The sequence below is a fragment of the Equus asinus genome, chromosome 30, assembly GCF_041296235.1.
Source record: "Equus asinus isolate D_3611 breed Donkey chromosome 30, EquAss-T2T_v2, whole genome shotgun sequence".
Classification (NCBI taxonomy): Eukaryota; Metazoa; Chordata; class Mammalia; order Perissodactyla; family Equidae; genus Equus; species Equus asinus.
Genome location: NC_091819.1, coordinates 1,780,803 through 1,801,562, shown reverse-complemented (window position 1 = coordinate 1,801,562; position 20,760 = coordinate 1,780,803). Strand labels below are relative to the sequence as shown.

At 60.9% G+C, this 20,760-nt stretch overlaps 1 protein-coding gene across 2 annotated transcripts in view; it reads left to right on the top strand.

Moving 5' to 3' along the window:
- The window catches only part of IGFN1 (immunoglobulin like and fibronectin type III domain containing 1), a 32,302-nt gene extending 13,176 nt beyond the window's left edge, over positions 1–19,126 (top strand). The window contains exons 13-25 of one of the 2 annotated variants that reach the window (XM_044762797.2): positions 5,849–5,975; positions 6,466–6,590; positions 7,234–7,375; positions 7,729–8,028; positions 8,569–8,868; positions 9,422–9,595; positions 10,589–10,717; positions 12,132–12,434; positions 13,327–13,415; positions 14,603–14,798; positions 15,845–16,144; positions 17,359–17,685; positions 18,576–19,126. In XM_044762797.2, the coding sequence (XP_044618732.1) occupies positions 5,849–5,975; positions 6,466–6,590; positions 7,234–7,375; positions 7,729–8,028; positions 8,569–8,868; positions 9,422–9,595; positions 10,589–10,717; positions 12,132–12,434; positions 13,327–13,415; positions 14,603–14,798; positions 15,845–16,144; positions 17,359–17,685; positions 18,576–18,589 (2,526 nt within the window). In that variant the 3' untranslated portion in view covers positions 18,590–19,126. Of the gene's footprint in view, positions 1–4,269; positions 5,976–6,465; positions 6,591–7,233; positions 7,376–7,728; positions 8,029–8,568; positions 8,869–9,421; positions 9,596–10,588; positions 10,718–12,131; positions 12,435–13,326; positions 13,416–14,602; positions 14,799–15,844; positions 16,145–17,358; positions 17,686–18,575 lie in introns of those variants that run through there. The other variant, XM_070501485.1, reaches the window with a different exon arrangement.
- The last annotated feature ends 1,634 nt before the right edge of the window (positions 19,127–20,760 follow it).

Sequence of the window (20,760 nt, the reverse complement as noted above, 5' to 3'; positions counted from 1 at the left end):
AAATGGGAGCGAACTAGACGGGCACGGCCAGCAGCTCCTCTGGGGTGCTCAGGGGGGACCTGGCATAGGAAAGAGGGCCCTGCGGGGGTCTCAGTCTGGTCCTGCAGGGTCTCGGTCAGAAGAGGAAGAGATGGAGATTTTGCAGGGGGAGAGCCTGGCTGAGATGGAAGGAGGGGATGATCCGAGCAGAGCAAGGGGGAGAGGAGCAGCTAGGGCAGTGTGGGGTAGTGGGTCAGGCCTCGGGGGAGCTGGAGACAGCAGTGGGGCCGGAGGTCCTGGCGCCCTGGGGTCCCCTGGAGAAAGAGGTTCTAGCTCCAAGGCAGGCAGGGGCCGTGAGTCCGGGGGCTCTTGGGCAGGTAGTGATGCTGACCACGGGGAAGCAAGGGGCTTCTGGGGGTCAGAGGAGTCTCCAGGACAGACATCTGCAGGCAAGGACTTTTCTGGCAGGAAATTCCCCCTGGGGCGCGGGGGTCCTGAGGCCAAAGGTGAGGGCTCCCTGCTGGGGGCAGAGGATGGAGGCCCAGGGGCATCCATGGGAGGGGGCAAGGGCTATAGAACCAGCCTTGGAGGCTCAGGAGGTCCCAGGGGCTGGGAAGGGGGTGAACAGGGGCTCAGGGGAAGGGAGGGCCAGGGGACCGCAGGGGCCTTGGGCGAGGCAGGCGATGGGTCCAGAAGCCTCCAGTATTCCCAGGGCTGGACAGCAGGTCAGAGCGGAGCAGGGGGTGCCGGCAGAATAGACGCTGAGAGCGCAGGTCCTTGGGATGACACACAGTCCAGCCTCAGCAAAACTGGGGCCCACCACGGGCCGGGAGTGTGGGGGTCTGGTGGAGAGAAAGGGGGTATGGGTGGTGCCCAAGTGACTGGGCTGATGGGGTCTGGTCAGGGGGTAGATGCCAGAAGCCACAGGCTAATTGGGTCTCCAGGCCTGGGTGCTCAGGGGTCAGGGGGGACACTGGGAGACACAGATGGATTAAGAGGCCCAGGGGCAGTAGGATCTGACCCAGATTTCTGGAATAGTTCATGGGGCTCTGGAGGAAAAGGATCCAGGGGTGAGATGGGCTACAAGGATGGCTTAGGAGGTCCAGGGGGGATGGACTCCAGCTATGGTGATGGCTTAGGGTATTCCAGGGGAGTAGGTCCAGAAAAGGGGGCTGGTTATAGTGATGGCTCAGGGGGGCCAGGAGAAATGGGATCTGGTCAGGGTGCTGGTTATAGAGTCTCCTCTGGGGCACCTGGGGAAACAGAGTCTGAGGTAGGAGGTGGTTACAGACATGGCTCAGGGGTGCCCGGGGGAACGTGGTCTGGAGACAAAGATGGTTATGGTCCTGCAAGAAGGGGATCGGGGAGACTTGCTGGTCTCAAGAATGGCTCCAGTGGCCCTGATGGAGGGCCCATGCATGAAGCTGGGATGCATCCAGAGGCCAGGGATGTGCCCGGAGGCCAGGGAGATGCTGGCCCTGGGGGAAGGCATCGTTCTGATGGTGGCCTCGGGAGCCCTGGGAAAGCGGGGTCTGTGGGTAGAGGTGGCCTCGGGGCCTCTGCAACAGTGGAGGCTGTTGGGGAGGGACAAGTGGGAGCTGAACCAGGGGACTCTGGAAGAATAAGGCCTTGGGGTCAGACTGGAGATTACGGGGGCTTCAAAGCCTCAGGGGCTCTGGGGTCCTTTGGAGAAGGAGGCCATGAGGATGGCTCTGGGGGCCCAGGAGCCACAGAGCCAAGGTCTCTGAGGGCAGGGGGCAAAGTGAGTGATGGGGATGGGCCCAGGGGCCGTGGTGCTGGGGCCTCTGGAGCTGGAGCTGCTGACTGGGATGATACCAGGCACCCCGAGGCACTAGCTCCTCACGCTGGGGCTGGCTCCGCGAGCCGGGGGGCTTACGGGTCTGGCAACGCGCTGGGTTATGGGGATGGATCAGGAATTCGAGGGTCTCAGCTAGCTGGAGGCAGAACAGCTTATGGGGGAGGCTCAAGGGAGCTTGGGCCTGGGGGGATGGGGCCAGGGGGTGAGGCAGGCTTTAGAGACGGTGCAGGGGGCCTCGGAGGAACAGGGTCAGGGGCTGGACCGGGTTATAGGGATGGCATTGGGGGTTCTGGGGAAAGAGGGTCAGTAGACAAGGCAGACTATAGGAAAGATTTCGGGGGTCCTGAGGGAGTGGGTTTAGGGGGACAGGCAGGTTATGGGGATGGTTTAGGGGGTCCTGGGAGAATGGGGGTAGGGGGTGAGGCAGGTTATAAGGATGGTTTAGGGGGTCCTGGGAGAATGGGGTCAGGGGGTGAGGCAGGTTATGGGGATGGTTCAGGGGGTCCTGGGAGAATGGGGTCAGGGGGTGAGGCAGGTTATGGGGATGGTTTAGGGGGTCCTGGGAGAATGGGGTCAGGGGGTGAGGCAGGTTATAAGGATGGTTCAGGGGGTCCTGGGAGAATGGGGTCAGGGGGTGAGGCAGGTTATAAAGATGGTTTAGGGGGTCCTGGGAGAATGGGGTCAGGGGGTGAGGCAGGTTATAAGGATGGTTTAGGGGGTCCTGGGAGAATGGGGTCAGGGGGTGAGGCAGGTTATGGGGATGGTTTAGGGGGTCCTGGTAGAATGGGGTCAGGGGGTGAGGCAGGGTATGGGGATGGTTTAGGGGGTCCTGGGAGAATGGGGTTGTGGGGTGAGGCAGGTTATGGGGATGGTTTAGGGGGTCCTGGGAGAATGGGGTCAGGGGGTGAGGCAGGTTATAAGGATGGTTTAGGGGGTCCTGGGAGAATGGGGTCGGGGGGTGAGGCAGGTTATAAGGATGGTTTAGGGGGTCCTGGGAGAATGGGGTTAGGGGGTGAGGCAGGTTACGGGGATGGTTTAGGGGGTCCTGGGAGAATGGGGTCGGGGGGTGAGACAGGTTATAAGGATGGTTTAGGGGGTCCTGGGAGAATGGGGGTAGGGGGTGAGGCAGGTTATGGGGATGGTTTAGGGGGTCCTGGGAGAATGGGGTCGGGGGGTGAGGCAGGTTATGGGGATGGTTTAGGGGGTCCTGGGAGAATGGGGTCGGGGGGTGAGGCAGGGTATGGGGATAGTTTAGGGGGTCCTGGGAGAATGGGGTCGGGGGGTGAGGCAGGTTATAAGGATGGTTTAGGGGGTCCTGGAAGAATGGGGTCAGGGGGTGAGGCAGGTTATAAGGATGGTTTAGGGGGTCCTGGGAGAATGGGGTCAGGGGGTGAGGCTGGTTATAAGGATGGTTTAGGGGGTCCTGGAAGAATGGGGTCAGGGGGTGAGGCAGGTTATAAAGATGGTTTAGGGGGTCCTGGGAGATTGGGGTCGGGGGGTGAGGCAGGTTATAAGGATGGTTTAGGGGGTCCTGGGAGATTGGGGTCGGGGGGTGAGACAGGTTATAAGGATGGTTTAGGGGGTCCTGGTAGAATGAGGTCAGGGTGTGAGGCAGGGTATGGGGATGGTTTAGGGGGTCCTGGGAGAATGGGGTCGGGGGGTGAGGCAGGTTACGGGGATGGTTTAGGGGGTCCTGGAAGAATGGGGTCAGGGGGTGAGGCAGGTTATAAGGATGGTTTAGGGGGTCCTGGGAGAATGGGGTCGGGGGGTGAGGCAGGTTATAAGGATGGTTTAGGGGGTCCTGGAAGAATGGGGTCAGTGGGTGAGGCAGGGTATGGGGATGGTTTAGGGGGTCCTGGGAGAATGGGCTTAGGGGGTGAGGCTGGTTATAAGGATGGTTTAGGGGGTCCTGGAAGAATGGGGTCAGGGGGTGAGGCAGGTTATAAAGATGGTTTAGGGGGTCCTGGGAGAATGGGGTCAGGGGGTGAGGCAGGTTACGGGGATGGTTTAGGGGGTCCTAGGAGAATGGGGTCAGGGGGTGAGGCAGGTTACGGGGATGGTTTAGGGGGTCCTGGGAGAATGGGGTCAGGGGGTGAGGCAGGTTATAAGGATGGTTTAGGGGGTCCTGGGAGAATGGGGTCAGGGGGTGAGACAGGTTATAAGGATGGTTTAGGGGGTCCTGGGAGATTGGGGTCGGGGGGTGAGGCAGGTTATAAGGATGGTTTAGGGGGTCCTGGGAGAATGGGGTCAGGGGGTGAGGCAGGTTATAAGGATGGTTTAGGGGGTCCTGGTAGAATGGGGTCAGGGGGTGAGGCAGGTTATGGGGATGGTTTAGGGGGTCCTGGGAGAATGGGGTCAGGGGGTGAGGCAGGTTATGGGGATGGTTTAGGGGGTCCTGGGAGAATGGGGTCAGGGGGTGAGGCAGGTTATGGGGATGGTTTAGGGGGTCCTGGTAGAATGGGGTCAGGGGGTGAGGCAGGTTATGGGGATGGTTTAGGGGGTCCTGGTAGAATGGGGTCAGGGGGTGAGGCAGGTTATAGGGCAGGCTCAGGAGGACCTGGGGAAATAGGGTCAGAAGTTGAGATGGGCTACAGAGATGGCTCAGGAGGCTTCGGAGTAACAGGCTCACTGGCTGGAGGGGGATATGAGGGTGGACCCAGAGGCCAAGAGGCCCAAGGGCGCAGGTCTGCATCCTGGGCAGCATCAGAGGGGTCTGACGGTGGCACAAGCAAAAAAGATGGTGCAGAGAGGGGCAGGGGAGTGGGGCATGTAGACGGGACAGGGCCTGGCGTGGGTTCTGGGCAGACTGGAATACTGGGCACCGCAGACGGCACAGGACACAGGGGCCCTGGGGTGCTGGGGATGCCCAGAGGGCCACAGATCCTTCCAGATGTGCAGGGCTCCAAGGGTGGTCTTGGGGCCTCTGGGACCCCAGGTTCTCCTGGGGACAGAGAGGCTACCAGTAGGAAGGGCAGGTCCGCAGACCAAGCAGGGGGTATGGGGACTTCTGGGTGTCTTGGTGGTCGAGGGGCAGTGGAGGGTGAGGCCTGGGCAGGGACAGCTGCTCTGGACCCTGGGCGTGAACAGGACTCCTGGAAAGCAGGCCCAGGGACAGAAGACAGGGGTAGAGAGGCTGGTCCAGGGGCACTGGCCCCTCAGGGAGCTGGGGATGCACTGCTGGGGGGCAGGAGAATGGGAGCAGGCTCAGGGAGCTCAGCAGGTGCGGGCCAGGTGCTGGACGGCAAAGGGATGCCCGGGGAAAGGGGCAAATCAAGGCCAGGGGCTGCTGATGGAGGAGGGGAGAGCCGTGCTTGGGCCCCAGGCCAGGAAGACCAGCGGTTTGGCCAAGACAGCACTGGTGCTGGGAAGCAGCTCCCAGGCTCCAGGGCTCCCAGTGCACTGCAGGAGAAAGATGCCGCTTTCCATGGGACCCATGAAGGACCAGAGGGCTCCAGGGGCTGGGACGGGGCTCCAGGCCAAGAAGAAGCTAGGGGGTGGCGAGGCTCAAGGTTCCCAGATAGCAAAGGTTCAGGTCCTGGAAGGGGCAGATCCAGTGGCCCAGGGGTCTCGGGTGTCCTGGATAAAGAGACTTACAGTGATGGGGAGAAGGGCCTCACCCAAAAACCTGGGGACACAGGACCTCAGGGAGCCTGGAATGGGCTCGATGGTCCATTTGGCATAAAAGACTCTGGGGACAGATCAGGGGGCGTCCAGGACCTTGGAGCTCAGCCAGGCAAAGGGCTGAGAGGAGGAAGGGGGTCCCTAGGGGGTGAGGGGTCTCTGGAGGCTGAGAATGACAAGGCCCGAGGTCCAGGGGCCCTAAAGGAGTCTCAGGGATGGGGAGCAGCAGAGTCTAGCAGGTTAGACGGTAGGCTGGGTGCACCCAGGAACAGGGCTCAAACACAATTGGGGGCCGAGGCTGGAGCTGCAAAGAGAGGAGGAGCGGATGAGGCCAGAGGCCTGGGGCGGCTGCCTGGAGAGACGAGCAGAGGGGGCCTGGGAGAGGCTCTGTACCAGGACCAGCAGCAGGACCCCCTGAGCCATCCCGGCAGCAGGAGAGGCGGCAGAGAGGCCAGGTGGGACGCCGACGGCCAGGGGCGAGATGCCACCCAGAGTCCCAGATCCAGATACAGGCCTGATGGGCCTGATGCTGGCCGTTTCTCCGAGGAGGCCCGAGGTAAGTATTTCTCAGCAGGCTGAGTCCCATCCGACGCTGGGATTCCTGGGTCGGTCCCCATTCTGCCTCCAGCCCCAGGAGTTTGTCCCTCCAGTGTCCCCATTTTCAGGGATCTCTTCCCAACCCAGGAAGCAACCTCTTCCCCCTCCTTGGGGGGGATCCAGGCTGCCTGGGGCTCAGCGAGGTGTCCTGGGTGTGCATATTGACACCCTCTGTCCAGTGCACCAGAGCTGTTGGACTGACCCTCTCTGTGTTACACAGACTCCGTGTCTGTGTGACTCAGGGCCCCTCCGTGCACCTCACACCCGCATCTCCTGCACGAGCCTAGGCCCTTCGGGAAAAACTAGGGGCCCGGCTTTGCTGGCACCAGCTGAGCCCAGTTGGCAGGACATGGTGCCCTCCAGGGCACAGTGCGGCCACGGCCTGGGAGTCTGGGCCTTGGGAGAATCCCTGGGCAACCAGCCCCCAGACGCCCCCTGTGTCTCCCCAGGCCCCGCGGGCCACTTCTCCCAGGGCCTGGTCGACACGGAAGTGCAGTGGGGCGAGGACGCCGTGCTGTCCTGCACCCTCACCCGCGACCTGGGCCCCGGGACCTGGTTGAAGGATGGAGTCAAGGTACTGCCACCCCAGCTCTGTGCTGATGCAGGCGCAGGGAGGGACGGGAGGATGGCGGTGCAGAGGGAAGGGGCTTTGCAAGGAAGACTTTTCTTTCTTGGCAATGAAGATTTTTCCTTCTTCATTTTACTCATCTGCCATGGGAGAAGTCTAAACAGCCAGCAGCTGGGTATGTTTAGAATAAACTGGGTTATAAAATGGATGTGTGTCCTGCCTGCTCCTCCCTCGACACACCCCTTGCCTTCCCACCTGCCATCCAGAATCTCCCCATGCCTCTCTCCCCATCCTTCAAGGCCTTGTACAAATGCGTCTTGTCGGCCCAACCAGACGGGATCTCTGGTATCTCTGAAGGGCCCCTCTGTCCTCCATCCTAGCTGTCATCCCAGGAGGAAGGACGCCCCAGGGCTTCAGAGCATGGCTAAGCAGGGCTCAGATCCCAGGTCTGCCACTGACCACTGAGATGGCCTCTGGTCTCCTCATGTATAAAGCGGGGTTAATAACAGCCCCCACTTTGTGGGGTTGTTGGAACAGCTAAATGGGATACTGAGCATGGACAGCTCTGGCACGTGCCTGCCGTTAGTAAAGGGCCCAGAGGAGCGGTGCCGGGAGGAGGTGACCGGCTCCTCTGTGGCCCTTCTTCCAGCTTGGTGCCCAGGATGGAGTCGTCTTTGAGCAGGATGGCCTGGTGCACAGGCTCCTCATTGCCCACGTGCAGGGCACCCAGGCCGGCAGGTACACCTTTGTCGCCGGCAGCCAGCAGAGCGAGGCCACACTGACCGTCCACGGTGAGGCCCAGCCCTGCTCCCAGCTCAGCAGACTCCCTGCACTGGGGCATATGCTCCCCTTGCCAACACCCGGATGTGTGGCTGGTCTGCACCCAGTCTAATCTCATCCTGAGTTTGAGAAGGTGCTTTCAAAAGGCCAGCCCACACCCTCCCCGTTCCGTGTTGGGACCTCTCTGTGAGGTCTCCCCCTCGTCCTTCCAGCTGCAGGGAAAGCCCCTTCACCCCGTTAGTCCTCTGGAGGTGGGGAGGGGTGCTCTATTCTTACCCAAACCTCCCTCTCTGGCTCCCACTTCCCCACCCCCCGTGCCCAGAACCTGCCCTTCTTTGAGCCCCTTGCCCTGTTCTGTCTCTAGACGCCCCCGTCATCCTTCCCGATGTGACAGAGAAACTGCGAGAGCCACTGGTGGTCAAGGCTGGGAAGCCGGTGACAATGAAGGTGCCCTTCCAGAGCCGCCTCCCCGTGCAGGCTGCCTGGAGGAAGGACGGTGCCGAGGTGCTGGGCCGCAGCAGCGGGGGGCCCCAGGTGACCCTGGGGGACGACTTCACGCGGCTGTGCCTCTCCAGCGCCAGCAGGAAGGACCGTGGCCAGTACAGCGTGACGCTGAGGAGTGACGGGGGCTCTGCGCAGGCCGAGCTCACCCTGCAAGTCTTAGGTGCCAGCCCCAGCCTTCTCCCCGCCAAAGCCTGGGGCTCCCGGGGTTCTGGGCCCTCCCTGCCGGCAGGGGCAGCCCCGGGGTGGTCCCCTGGCTCTGTTCCGCATTTGCATGCTAAGATCCGAACCTACCCTTACCGCGCTTTGTCCCCCCCCACAGACGGGTTAGGAAGAAGCAGTTTAGATAAATAAAGGGCTGGGCTGGTGCTGGGAGGAGGGAATGTTGTCGGCTGAGAGCTGATGCACGGGGCCCTCGGGAAGTAGCTGGGATGGGGTGGCGGCCCCCAGCCCTGAGTGGTGCCACTGGAGGGCTGAGCAGGTGCCCCTGCCAGCCACTAAGGGAGTCCTGCCCTCCGTGTCACCGCCCCGCATGTATGTGCCTGTGCTGGGGTGGGGGAGACCAGGGGCACCTCTAGGTGATGCCCACTTGGGCACCCCATCCCACTGCCAGCTTATCCACCCATGAGGGGGGATGTCCCACACGGCTCCCCTCCAGCTCCTCTGACCCCCCTTCTCTCCCTGCTCCTCTTGCTGGGTCCAGACAAACCCCAGCCCCCACAGGGCCCCCTGGAGGTGCAGGATTGCCAGGGGGCTGGTGTCTCTCTCCGCTGGCGGCCCCCGCGGGACAATGGGGGCCGGGCCGTGGAGCACTACATGGTAGAGAGGCGGCAGGCCGGCAGGAGCACGTGGCTGAACGTGGGCGAGCCCCCCGGGGACAGCACCAGCTTCACCGACGCCCACGTGGAGCGGGGCAAGAAGTACGCCTTCCGCGTGCGGGCCGTGACCTCCGAGGGGGCTGGGGAGGCCCTGGAGTCTGCGGAGGTGCTGCTGGCTCCTGAGGGTGAGAGGACAGGCTGGGGCTGGGGGTGGGGAGCGCTCCCGGGCTCCCCACCGTGCGCAGAGGACAGGCAGGTCTGCCCTGGAGGCTGAGGGACACCAGACAGTGCCTGGGGGTCTTGAGGTCCTTCTAGAATACTATGGAGACCCCTTGCCTCTGCTTTGTTCGAGATCTGGCTGCCAGATCAGGAAGCAAGGTTGATGGGGTCTTCTCCCAGCTGTGGCTGTCCGGGAGTCGGGGATGGACAGGCAGAGCCACTGCCTCAGGACCCTCCTCCATCAGATGCCCCTGTCTGGAGCATCTCTCAGGGGACGTGGGGCTGAGGGGCCACAGGGCTGGCTCTAGACTCCTAGGCCACAAGCTTCTCTGGTCCCGTCATTCCTGTCCCCAAACAGCCAGAACAGTGTCCCAGAGCAGGCTGGCTCGGCCCCCGGACACTCGCACAGGGAAGGACAATGTGGCTGTCCCCAGAGGCCCCGCTCCTCCCCCGAGACCTGGCCGAGAGCTGGCCCCTTTCCTTGGCCTCTGGCTGACCTGCACCTTCTCCGCCCCCCAGCTCTCCCAGGGCCCCCTTCCGCCCCGACCATCCTGTCAGCCTCCAGCAAGGCCATCACGCTGACGTGGACGGCGCCTCAGGGCCCCGGCAGTGCCCACATCCTGGGCTACGTGGTCGAGAAGCGCAAGAAGGGGAGCCACACCTGGACAGCAGCGAACGACCGCCCGGTGCCTGGTGAGCGGGCCTGACGGGGATGCTCCAAGCCTTCCCGGGACCCCTTCCCAGCTGCAGGGTCCCGTGGCACCGTCATGCCAGACCAATTTAGTTCCTGGGTCTCCCCTGGGGCAGTGCTGCCCCTGGGGACCTTTGGCAATGTCTGGAGACAGTCTTAGTTGTCACGAGTGGGGGTCAGGGGGAAGGTGGACAGTGGCATCTAGTGTGAAAGGCCAGAGAGGCTGATGAACATCCTACAACGCACAGCACGCGCCCTCCCCACCCCCACACCCTCAACAAAGAATTATCTGAAAAATGTCGACAGTGCCTCCGAGTTTGGGAAAGCTGCTGTAAGAGAAGATGTCTTGGGCTAGAAGCCAGAGATGGAGCTGTTGGCCCTGGCCGCTCTCCTCCTGGCCTTGACCTCGGGCAGCTCACTCCCCTCACTAGATCTTTGCTTCCTCATCCACAAAATGGGGGAGAAGTGTCCCCTGCTCCTAAGATCTTTCTAAGGAGCTGCCTTCTGAGGTCAGAAAAAACAGGAGAGCCCACACCAGGGCTCGTAGGGAAAGAGCGGGTGGGAGCGCCGAGCAGGTTGTCAGGAGACCCAGTTACCAGCCAGGGCCAAGCTGCTCGGGCCCCAGTCTCCTCGTCTCTAGAAGGAGGGAGCTGAGCTGAGGCCATCTTTCCGACTTCATTACGTCGTGGTTCCATTTTATTTAAATATGACAATAACGCTGTAAGGCAGACAGAACCGGAAAGGTTCGGGTGCCTGCCTAAGACCACCCGGCAAGTTGGTGGCAGAACCACAGGGCAGGGACTCGGGGCCCTGACTCACAGAGCAATGTTCTCCTCCCCTTGGAGAGAACGGAGCCACACCGGGTGGGCTGGACGGGGGGGAGGGATGCAGGCCCCGGCTTGGTCTTCTCCAGAACTCGGAGCCACCGAGCCGCCCGTCTCCCCCATCGCCTGGTCCCATCAGGGTGGGACTAATGTGGGGCGGGCTTTTCACAGAGAGGAAGTGGACCGTGGCAGACGTGCGGCAGGGCTGTCAGTATGAGTTCCGGGTCACAGCCGTGGCTCCCTCTGGCCCTGGAGAGCCTGGGCCCCCGTCGGATGCCGTCTTTGCTCGGGACCCCATGAGTAAGTACAGCACCAAGCCAGGAGGACGGGGTGGTGGTGGTGAGCAGGGGATGGGTCTGGAGCCGGTGGGACAGGACAGGCAGCCACAGTTCAGGGGCCGTCCTGAAGGAAATGGTCAGGAGGGCTGGAGGATAAAGTCCAGATGGCCTCTGCGGGGGGAGGCACATCATAGGGGCACAGGAAAGGCACGAGCCCCTAAACTGAGATCAAGCAGCCCCCCAGGGGCCAGGCGGTGGGGATTACAACTCCTTGCCAAGATCACCCCGCTGACCCCTCAGCTCTGGGCGGATCAGTCTCCAAGCTGCCCGTGTCCCTGTGCTATAACCTACCACTCCCCCCATCACTGCCGGGAGGGTGAGGGGCCACAGGGAAACCTCAGCATCGCTTCTCTATCCAACGACTATTTGCTCATCCCCTGCAATGTGGCCAACATTGTGTAGGGCACCGCAGGTGTTCGGGCTGTTGGAATGAGTCCAGCAAAAATAGTTTAAGTTTAATTGACCAAGTGGCATCTTAGTTGTGGTCCCAGGAAGGGCAGCGTGTGGTCAGTGGATGGGAGAGGAAAGGGGACCCGTGCATCTCACTCCTTGTAAACGGCCCCAACCTGTCCTATTTGATCCATCTTCCTCCTCCCTCATCAATGCTGGGAGGAGACAAGCAGGACGAGCAGTGTCCCGTAGTCGCCACCCCAATCCTACATTTTCCAGACCCTTGTTGCTAAGCGTGGTCCCCGGTCCAGCAGCACTGGCTGGAGGCTTGTTAGCCGTGCAAACTCTCAACCCTCACCCCAGACCACCTGAATCAGGATCCGTAGTTTTAACGACATCCCCCAGGTGATTTGTGTGCAGATTAACTCACTTCGTGCTTAGAAACGCTGGGGGGCTCTTGAAGGTCGCAGTGCTGTCCAATTGACAAAGCCCTTTGACACGCATCAGACAGTGTTCCCAAACCCCCGGGGGCGGGCAGGGCCTGTGTGATGACGCTCGTTCCCGCGTCACAGGAGAAGAATAAGAACTGTGGGCCCAGAAGGCCGTCTTACTAGGAGCTTAGAGCTCAGAATAAAAAGGTAAAGAGTTCTAGTCCTCGCGGATCTCGGAGCCCGAGAAGTCATCAAGTAAATTCCAGCTTTCAGGAATTAAGGAAGGAGCGTTAGGGGGAAGGGGTTGGTGGGTTGGCGAAGGAGTGGAATGAGTTGGGGAAGGCTTCCTGGAGGAGGCGAGATGGGATCTGTGGTGCCTAAGTGAGGCAGGGGATGGGGTGGAGTAAGGGCTTGGTTCCAGGAAAGTCTACACTCCAAATCCCTCGGTGAAAGAAACCCCCAGCCTCCCACAGGAAAACCAATGAATAGCCACACGGAGTGGCCACCCTCAGGGAGGGTGACGCCATTCCTGACGTTCCCATGGGGCCTGGCCAGGACCTCCTGGGCCCGTGAGGGATCTGCAAGTCACAGACACATCGAACACCAGCATCACCCTGAGCTGGGCCCGGCCGGACACTCAGGAAGGGGACGAAGCTCAGGGCTACGTGGTGGAGCTGCGCGGCTCGGACAGTCTGAAATGGACCCGGTGCCACACGGGCACCGTGCCCGGCCCCACCTACACAGCCAAGGGGCTCCGGCCTCGAGAAAGCTACTTCATGCGGGTGACAGCGGTGAACGACGGGGGCCCCGGCCAGCCCACCACCCTGGACACGTTGGTGCAGGCCGTGCCCGTCACTGGTGAGTGCCACCCCCCTCCTCCCGCGACAGGCCCTTCCCGGGAGAAGGCTCTAAGCGGCATCTGTGCCCTTTGCGGGCCAGGCTCCCCTTCCGAGGTTTGACGAAAGTGGCATTTCTTGAGCACCTGTGATGGACGAGTGAGGCTCTGGGCCAGGCAGGCCCTGCAGAAACGTTTCCTCATTACGACTCATAAAAATCCTACGAGGTTAATATTTTATCCCCAATTTACAGATAAGGAAACTGAGGTCAAAGGTACTTTGCCCTGGGTCTCTCCACCCGTATGTGGCAGAGGCAGGTTGTAACCCAGGTGATGACTCTGACGTCCAGGCTCCCTCCAGGGTTCTTGGCTGCCCCCGAGGCTGGGCCTAAGAAGGCACAGGTGTTGCTCACAAGTGTGGTTCACACTCAGGGCCGAAGCCGCCCAGCTCCCTGTTACCTGAGGGTGGACCGTCCCGCCCCTTGGGCTTTAGTTGCCGGAAGCAGCTGACCCGTCTTTGACCCGAGCCGACACTGGGCCACCCCAGCAGACCCTAGTTGTCACTGTGACACAAAGGAGACCAGTACAGTGAAAAGCACACAACACCTGGCGTCCAGAATCCTGGATCTTGTCCCAGCTCTGCCCCTGGCTCGGTTGGTCTCAGGCCTGGCACTTCGTGTCTCAGATGGGGGCCATCTCACCTGCGAAAGCAAAGAGCTGGGTCCATTTTTCCCTGTCCTGCTCTGTGCCAGCCTCTCCCCACCAGCTCCTGGGCCTCCCAACCTCCTCTCCTGTTCCTTCGGAGCCCCGCCCCAGCCCCCATTAGATCTCGGCATCCATTCGGCTGGCCCAGCCTTCCCCTCGGGGCCAGGCCCCAACTGCAGAGGGAGGTGACAGCCATCCTGTGTGTTCCAGTGTGCCCCAAGTTCCGCCTGGACTCCAGCATGAAGGACTCGCTGACAGTCAGAGCTGGCGACACCATTCGTGTTCCTGTCCCCTTCGAAGTGAGTGCATCTGGCAGGGCGTGGGGAGGGGAGCCCGGAGCAGACAGGGAGCCGGACTCAGACCCGTGGCTGTCTTGTCTCCCCTGGTCCTTTTCAGGCCCTGATCTGGGACCTGGGCTTGTGCAGGAAATCAGGCCAGCTGTGAGGAATGGGGTGGGGAGGGTCCTCCTTGAAGGGACAGCCCTCACCTGGCCAGTGGGCTGCCACCATGCTCCTGTGCACAAACCCCTCTCGTGGTAGTTTCCAGTGCTGCACCTCAAAACAAGGCCACCCACTTTTCTCCACCTGCCCTCAGTCTGAGGGTTCAGAGGTCCTGCAGTGCGTGATCCCCTTTGACTTCAGAACTCATACTGTGCGGGCCACCACTTGCGTGTGACTTAGGATGGTTCTCAGGCACCACCACGCATCTCTGGACGGACAGGACAGCAGTACAGTGCCCGGGTCAGCAGCCCAGACGGCCCGGATTCAAATTCCGGTGTCGTCACTCACTAGCTGTTTGACCGTGCACAAATATCTTAACCTCTCTGTGCCCTACTTCCTCCTCTGTCAAATGGGGGTAATAATAGTAACTTATCTCAAAGGGTTGCTCTAAGGATTCATGCAATTAATGCATTGAAAGCACGTTGATATAATTAATTGACTTCTTGACTCCTCAGAACCATCTGGGAGGCAGGACTGTTCGCACCCCTGTTTGACTCTGAGCCCCCTGTGCCCAGGACTGAGGGTCTCGAGGGGGATTGGTGGCATGGCCATCAGGGTCACCACTGTCCCCGGCCAGTCCTCCCGGGCTCCTGCAGGGATCCCCAAGGCACCCCCCCTTAGTCTTGGGCACATGGTGCTAGCACTCCCCTCCCCGTGAGCCCCCTCACTCCCATCAGCCACGTCCCCGCCTGGCCGTGGGAATCCAGATCTAATTATAGCCCCCTGCTCAGAGCCTCAACCAGCAGCTCACTGCTCGCAGAAGAAACTCCAGAAGTCTGTGTGGGTGTCACGTTGAGGACACTTGGCGTTTGTGCCTGACTTCGCATCCAGCCTCCTCTCCCGTCCCCAGCCGCTCCCTCCCGCTCTGTCTGCCTCGTTCGTTGCTCAGACATCCATCCTCCCACAGTGCTCCTCTCCCGCCCGCCCCTCAGCCCAGCTCCCATGCCGTGGCTTCCACACCACTTTCCCTTCCCCTCATCTCCCAGGCTGCCCCCATGCCCGAGGTGACCTGGCTCAAGGACGGCTTGCCCTTGCCTAGAAGAAGCGTGACGTCCACCAAGGACGGCCTCACCCAGCTTCTGGTGCCTTCGGCCAGCCCCTCGGACGCCGGCCTCTACACCGTGGTGCTGAGAGGCCTGCAGGGGAAGGAGGCCACCCACAGCTTCCTGCTCCGGGTGGCAGGTGAGGCAGGCCTGGCAGGGGCTCGGGAACGGCTCAGCCACTCTCCGGGGCAGGGAGCTTTCCCTCTGGCCCGATCACAGGTCTCCGCTGTGCCCCCCAGGCCTGGGTTTGCAAAGGGATCGCCCCCCCCACCTCACCAACCCTCCGTACGTGTTCAAAGAGAGAAAGGAGGAGAGCCGACGGAGGGTCCCCAGGGGCTCATTGCTCTTCTGCCTCGGGAACTCAGGGACAGCTAAGCCACAGCCCCTCACTGGACCCCAGCGATTCCTCATTTTGGGTCAGTGAGTGGAAGCGGTCACCACCAGCCCCTGACTCGAAAGAGCCCTGGGGGGAGTTGTCTGTGGTCCTTGTAGGAGATAAGGGCCGCCCTCCCCACCGCCACCGCCACCGCCACGCGGGCCCCACCCCGAGGGGCTTCTGGAATACGGAATTATGCACTGACAATGGGGGCTCTGCGGCTCGGTCTCATGAAAACCCCTGCTCTGCCCGTGTCATTTTACTTACAAACCAGTGAATTAAAATGACTCTTTTGGGGGGGGCGCCGCTGGCCCGTGGCCGAGTGGTTAAGTGCACACGCTCCACTTTGGCAGCCCGGGGTTCGCCAGTTCAGATCCCAGGTGCAGACCTACACGCCGCTCATCACGCCACGCTGAGGCAGTTTCCCACATGGAAGAACTAGAATGTAGAATCCTACAACTAGGATATATAGCTATGTACTGGGGCTTTGGGGAGGAAAAAAAAAAAAGAGGAAACTTGGCAATAGATGTTAGCTCAGGGCCAATCTTCCTTTAAAAAAAAAAAAAGACAAGCCCTGAGAATGGGGCTGAAAGAAAAACGATTCATTTGGAGAGGTCTTCCTGCTCCAGATGCAACTGCAGACCCCTGGCTGCGCTCTCTCTGGCCCCAGGTCCCTGCCTGCAAGTCTGCGTTCCCCAGGGCCCCAGGAGACATGGGGACACAGAGATGGCCACTGCCGGAGCCCATGGGTGATTTCAGGTGGCCCGCTGGGTCCCCTCAACGTGGCTCCCTGTGCCCTCTGTCCTCAGCGTGCCCGCGGGCTCCCGGGCCCATCCACCTGCAGGAGAACGTGCCGGGGACGGTGACGGCCGAGTGGGAGCCCTCTCCGGACGAGGGGGGTGACTCGCCGTTGCACTATGAGGTGTTCACGCGATGCTTGGGGCTTGGGCCCTGGCGCCTCGCGGCCGACGGCCTGCACACCAACCGCTTCACCCTCCTGGGCGTCCTCCCGGGCCTCGAGTACCACTTCCGGGTGGTGGCCAAGAACGAGCTGGGGGCCAGCCAGCCCTCGGACACCAGCGAGCCCTGGTGCATCCCCCGGCATCGAGGTGAGTGTGGCGGCCGTCCCTGGAGCGAGCTCGGAGGCCGGGGCAGAGATGCGGGCGTGTGTGTCTCCCCTAGGAGCTGGACCTGGTGGCCAGCCAGACCCGGAGCCACTGCTGTGCCCCCTTCCTGCCCAACCCGCTCGCCCGGCGGCCTCTGCACCGTGACTCGGGGAGGGCGGGAGGGGCTGTGTGTGTCCTCGTGTCTACGTCCTTTCGTGGCTTCTCCAGTCAGTGGCAGGCAGCCAGGTAAAGAGAGGTTACTGTTTCTCTGAAAAGAAAGTGCATATTAGTCAAATAGACGTGGACCTTCAAAGCAGCGTTACGCACAAAATTGGGGCTCTGTCGTCTGACACGCACAAAGAGCCGGTTATTAAGGCACCAGCTTTGGGGAAAGAAATCAGCTTTATTTTGCAAGATGGATTTGCAAGGAGGCAGGGGTCATGTGCCCTCAGATCTGTCTCCGGGATCCAGGGCTTGGGGCACAGTTTATAGGATGAAGGGCAGGGTGGTCTGCAGCGTGGAGACGGATGATTGGAGGTGAGGAGAGGAGAGGTAACTGACGGTCTGCGCAAGCGGAGTCAGACTCCGTCCTCTTCATAAGACGCATGGGCACAAAACGACGGCATTACCGTGAGCGGAGCGTGGAGTTTTCAGCTCCTTGACGTCAAGAGGGTCACTGATGGAGCATCTGCGCAGGCCCCGTTGATGGGCTGGTGGTCTCAACCAGCTTCAACTGGACGAGGGGTCTCGGTTCCTCAAAGACCGCTCTTAATTGCTCTGTTGATAAGATGAGGTCGGTTGAACTGGTCCTGGAGGGTCCGCGGTTACAGGAGTTGCTAGAAAAAGCAGGTTACCACATCGCATCACTTGGTCTCTCTAAAATACAAAACCTCTGGAAGTTTCCACACTAAAACGTAGCGTGGTCGTCCGGAGGTGATGAGATGACCCTTGGTTCTATTCTTTCTCCTTTTGATTTGCTGTATGTTCTAATTTGTCCACCAGAAATGTGTGTTAGTTTGTAGTTTAAAAAAAAAAAAAAGCCCAAAAGTGTTTTAAGAAAAGGGGGAAAAAGTGAGTCAGCTGTGGGGGCCACATCTGCAGGTAAGCTGAGGCAGGAAGGAACGGGAGGTGCCTCTGTCACCCTAGGACCGTGCCTCAGCCAGCCGTCCCCACCCTCTGACCCTCCTCTCTCTCTCTCTCTCTGATTTTCATCGCAGACACCTTCATGGTTAAGACTCCGAGGCACCGGGAGCCCGACCTGCGCCAGAAGCCCCGCTTCCTGGTGGGGCTGCGGGCCCACCTGCTGCCCCCGGGCTGCGAATGCTGCATGAGCTGTGCCGTGCAAGGCTGTCCCCGACCCCAGGTCACCTGGTACAAGAATGACGAGAGCCTGGCGGGCAACCCCGCGGTGTACAGCACCGACGTGCAGGGTGTGTGCTCCCTTATCATCCCCAGCGTCTCCCCCGAGGACAGCGGCCGCTACAAGGCAGTGGCCGAGAACGCACTGGGCCAGGCTGTCAGCACCACCACCCTCATTGTCACAGGTAAGGATGCTGCCCTGACAGGGGGTCAAGCCGGCCGGTGGGGAGGGAGGGAGGGAGGAAAGGACAGAGGAGCAACCACCTGCCTGCCTTTAGGGAGCCCTCAAGGCAGCCCGTCTGGTCTAGAGCAATGGGGCGGGGAGTCAGGACACCAGCGCGGTCTGTCTGGATCTACAGAACTCTGCCACTTACCCTGGCCATCCCCACCCTCCTGGGGCCTTGGTTTGCCATCTGTAAGATGCAGTATCTGGACTAGATCAGTGACCAGCAACTCGGCTTAAGGGGCCACATAGCCCCCGCTTGCGCTTCCCCGCGTGGCCTTGCGACACAGTTCGAGATGGGAGATGAGTCTCCTTCTGTGCTGCACCTTCATAAATACGCCCAGATGTGGACATTTGGTGCCCCAAAGCCGTGCCGATTCTCTTGTTGGTACTCTCCTTTCAGGAAAGCAAATAATCTATGTTAATAGGGAGACATTTTTCCTCAATAGGATTTAAAACATCTTATATTTTGAATAGCAAAAAAAAAAGGAACCCCTAGGCATTTTTAATTATTCAGAATTGACCTTTGTGCAAGACTGGCCCTTCGGCCCTGGACCGAACAGCTCTCCTCCCTGTGGCTTCTGTGCCGAGGCATCAGGAGGCCGCTCTCTCAGAGCCCAGCTTGAGCACACACACGCCTGGAGTTGGGGGTGGTCGTGGTGGCCCGAGGGGCCAAGGAGGGCTTTGCCGGGGGTCAGAGAGCACATGGTGGCTGTGGATTTGAACCCACGCCCCTTGATGGCAGAGCCCCCAGGCCTGACCCCCTTGCTGTACCGCCTTCACCGCTTGGCATGGGTGGGTGGCAGCTGCCCCCTGGGGACCAGCTGGCATAGCCCCGTCTCTGTCTTGCAGAATCCAGCCCCTAGCCCCACCTCACCCTGGATGGCCCTGCCCGGCCCCACAGCCACAGCATGACGGCAGATCCCCAAAGCTTCACTTGACGCCCACGCTGGCCTGGGGAGCCAGTCCCGAAGGATGGAGGACACTGGCAGTGCCTGGAGCCCCAGGGAGGCCGGAATGAGGGGGCCCCGGGGAGGTTCTGCCAGCAGAGCCTGGACTGCTGGGGGAAGGAAAAGCAGAAGCGGTGGCCTTCAGCCTCCCAGCCCCAAGCTGAGCCACTGAACAGGATGCCAGCGAGCCTCCGTGCTCGCCGCGTGGGTTCCCTGCTCCGCTTCAGGAGATCCGGAGAGAACCTGTCTGCAGGATGGAGGCCAATCCCCATTTGGGGACCCTTGGAGAGAGGGCGGGAAGAGCTGGGTGTGCTGTGACCACGGGGAGGGAGGAGGGAGGCAGGGCGAGGACCTGGGTGAAGCCTGGGGCTGGAGAGCATGTGTGTGAGGCTGCTTTCTGTAGTTTTCTTCTTTAAAAGCTTAGGCTAATACAGGCAATCGTTTGCAAAAGAACTCAGGATTGGTGTGTTGGAGGAAAGGTCCCCAATGCAGAGCCCTCATACCAGCTCTGGCTGGGGGGATGGGTGGGTCGGGCTGGAGGGGAGAATTGGGTCAGAGCTGGGCTCTTCTGCAGCCCAGGCCGCCGAGGTCCCTTGGGGGGAGGGCGGGAGAGCGGAGGGTGGTGGAAGGGTCTGCCTGGTGGAGAGACCTCCCTTCCTGCCAGCCCCTGTTTCCTGTACTCCTCTGTCTGCCAAGAATCCTGACCTGATGGCAGCAGACTAGAGGATTCCCTGGGTAGGACACGGGGCCAGGGTTCCTGGGGTGGCCACATGCATGTCACTCCCGGGGCTGGAGAGAGTCTGGGTTGGGGAAATCCTGCTCCAAGATGTGCTCTCTGGGCCCCGTCAGAGGGGCTGAGAGACCATCAGGGGCGTGGGGATTTGACCTGCCCTCAGGGCCCCTCCTTGCCTTCTCCACTGTCCCCACTGCCCCTTGTCCAGACGGGATGGGGCACGTCCCTTTCCTGGAAAGGACCCCTGTGTGACCCACCACCACCACCAGAAGCTGTCATTCTCCCTCATCCTCAAGCCATGGCCTCTGACCCTCCTGGGCTCCCGTGTTCCTGGGTCTCCAGGGACAGGAAGGAAGGTGACCCAGTGCCTGGTGGGGAAATGAGCCCCACTCTCCCAGAATGTCAGCTCCAGGACCTGGCGGGTCACCCAGCGAGCTGGAACACTGTCCGCTCTTCACACCCCAGCTCCAGTCCAGCTTCCTGCTTCTACCACCTCCCCTCACACGCACTGCAGGTCAGACATGGACCGAGGGAGTGCAGGTCACAGGAGAGCGATGGAGCAGGGACGTCAACAGCAGCTTTCTGAGAAGTGGGCACGTGTGACCCAGGAGGAGCTTTCAGAATCAGAGAGAGAATTGTCCACCCGAAACAGACCAAGAGTGTCCCCCCAGAGGCAGGGGATGGACCACGTGACTTTTGTCTACCTGGGCCACAGGTCACTCCTGCCCCCACCAAGGAAACCCACAGGAGCCGTTGTCGTTGGGGGTCTCCTTTGCCCTCTTTGCTTTGCTAACAGCAGCCTAACTGGGGCCATGGGGAAAGAAAGAGTTTCTGCAGATCCCAGGGGCAGTGGCTGTTCCCCTGAGAGCTCTCGGTGCTACAGGAACCTGGGGCGGGCAGGGGGGTGAGCAGGGCTTCAGCCTAGAGTCTGCAGTGTCAGAAACAGGGAGAAGAGGTCTTGCACAGAGGGGTGACCTGGTGCGTGCGGCCTGCCTGGCCCTGAGCAGGGCTCAGACAGCAAGGAGGGGAGACAGACTTTCTCTGTACCGTGAAGGGTGGGCCTGGCCTTCCAAGGAGAAACAAGGACAACAGACTACCGGTGGTGGCTTCTCCACACACATTCACCCGTCGGATGTGCCTTAAGCAGGCGCTGTGCAGGGAGATACAAAGACGGCTCAGATGTGGGTCCTACCCTGGAGGGGCCCACCTTCCAGAAGGAGGAAAGACTTTACACCAAGAGCCATCACCTAAGTAGAAAGTGATATGTACTCTAAGAAAGGCACCGGGAGAGTCCTGAGGAGCTCAGAGGAGGAGAGATGCTGAGGCTGAGAGCATCAAGGAGGGCTGCCTGGAG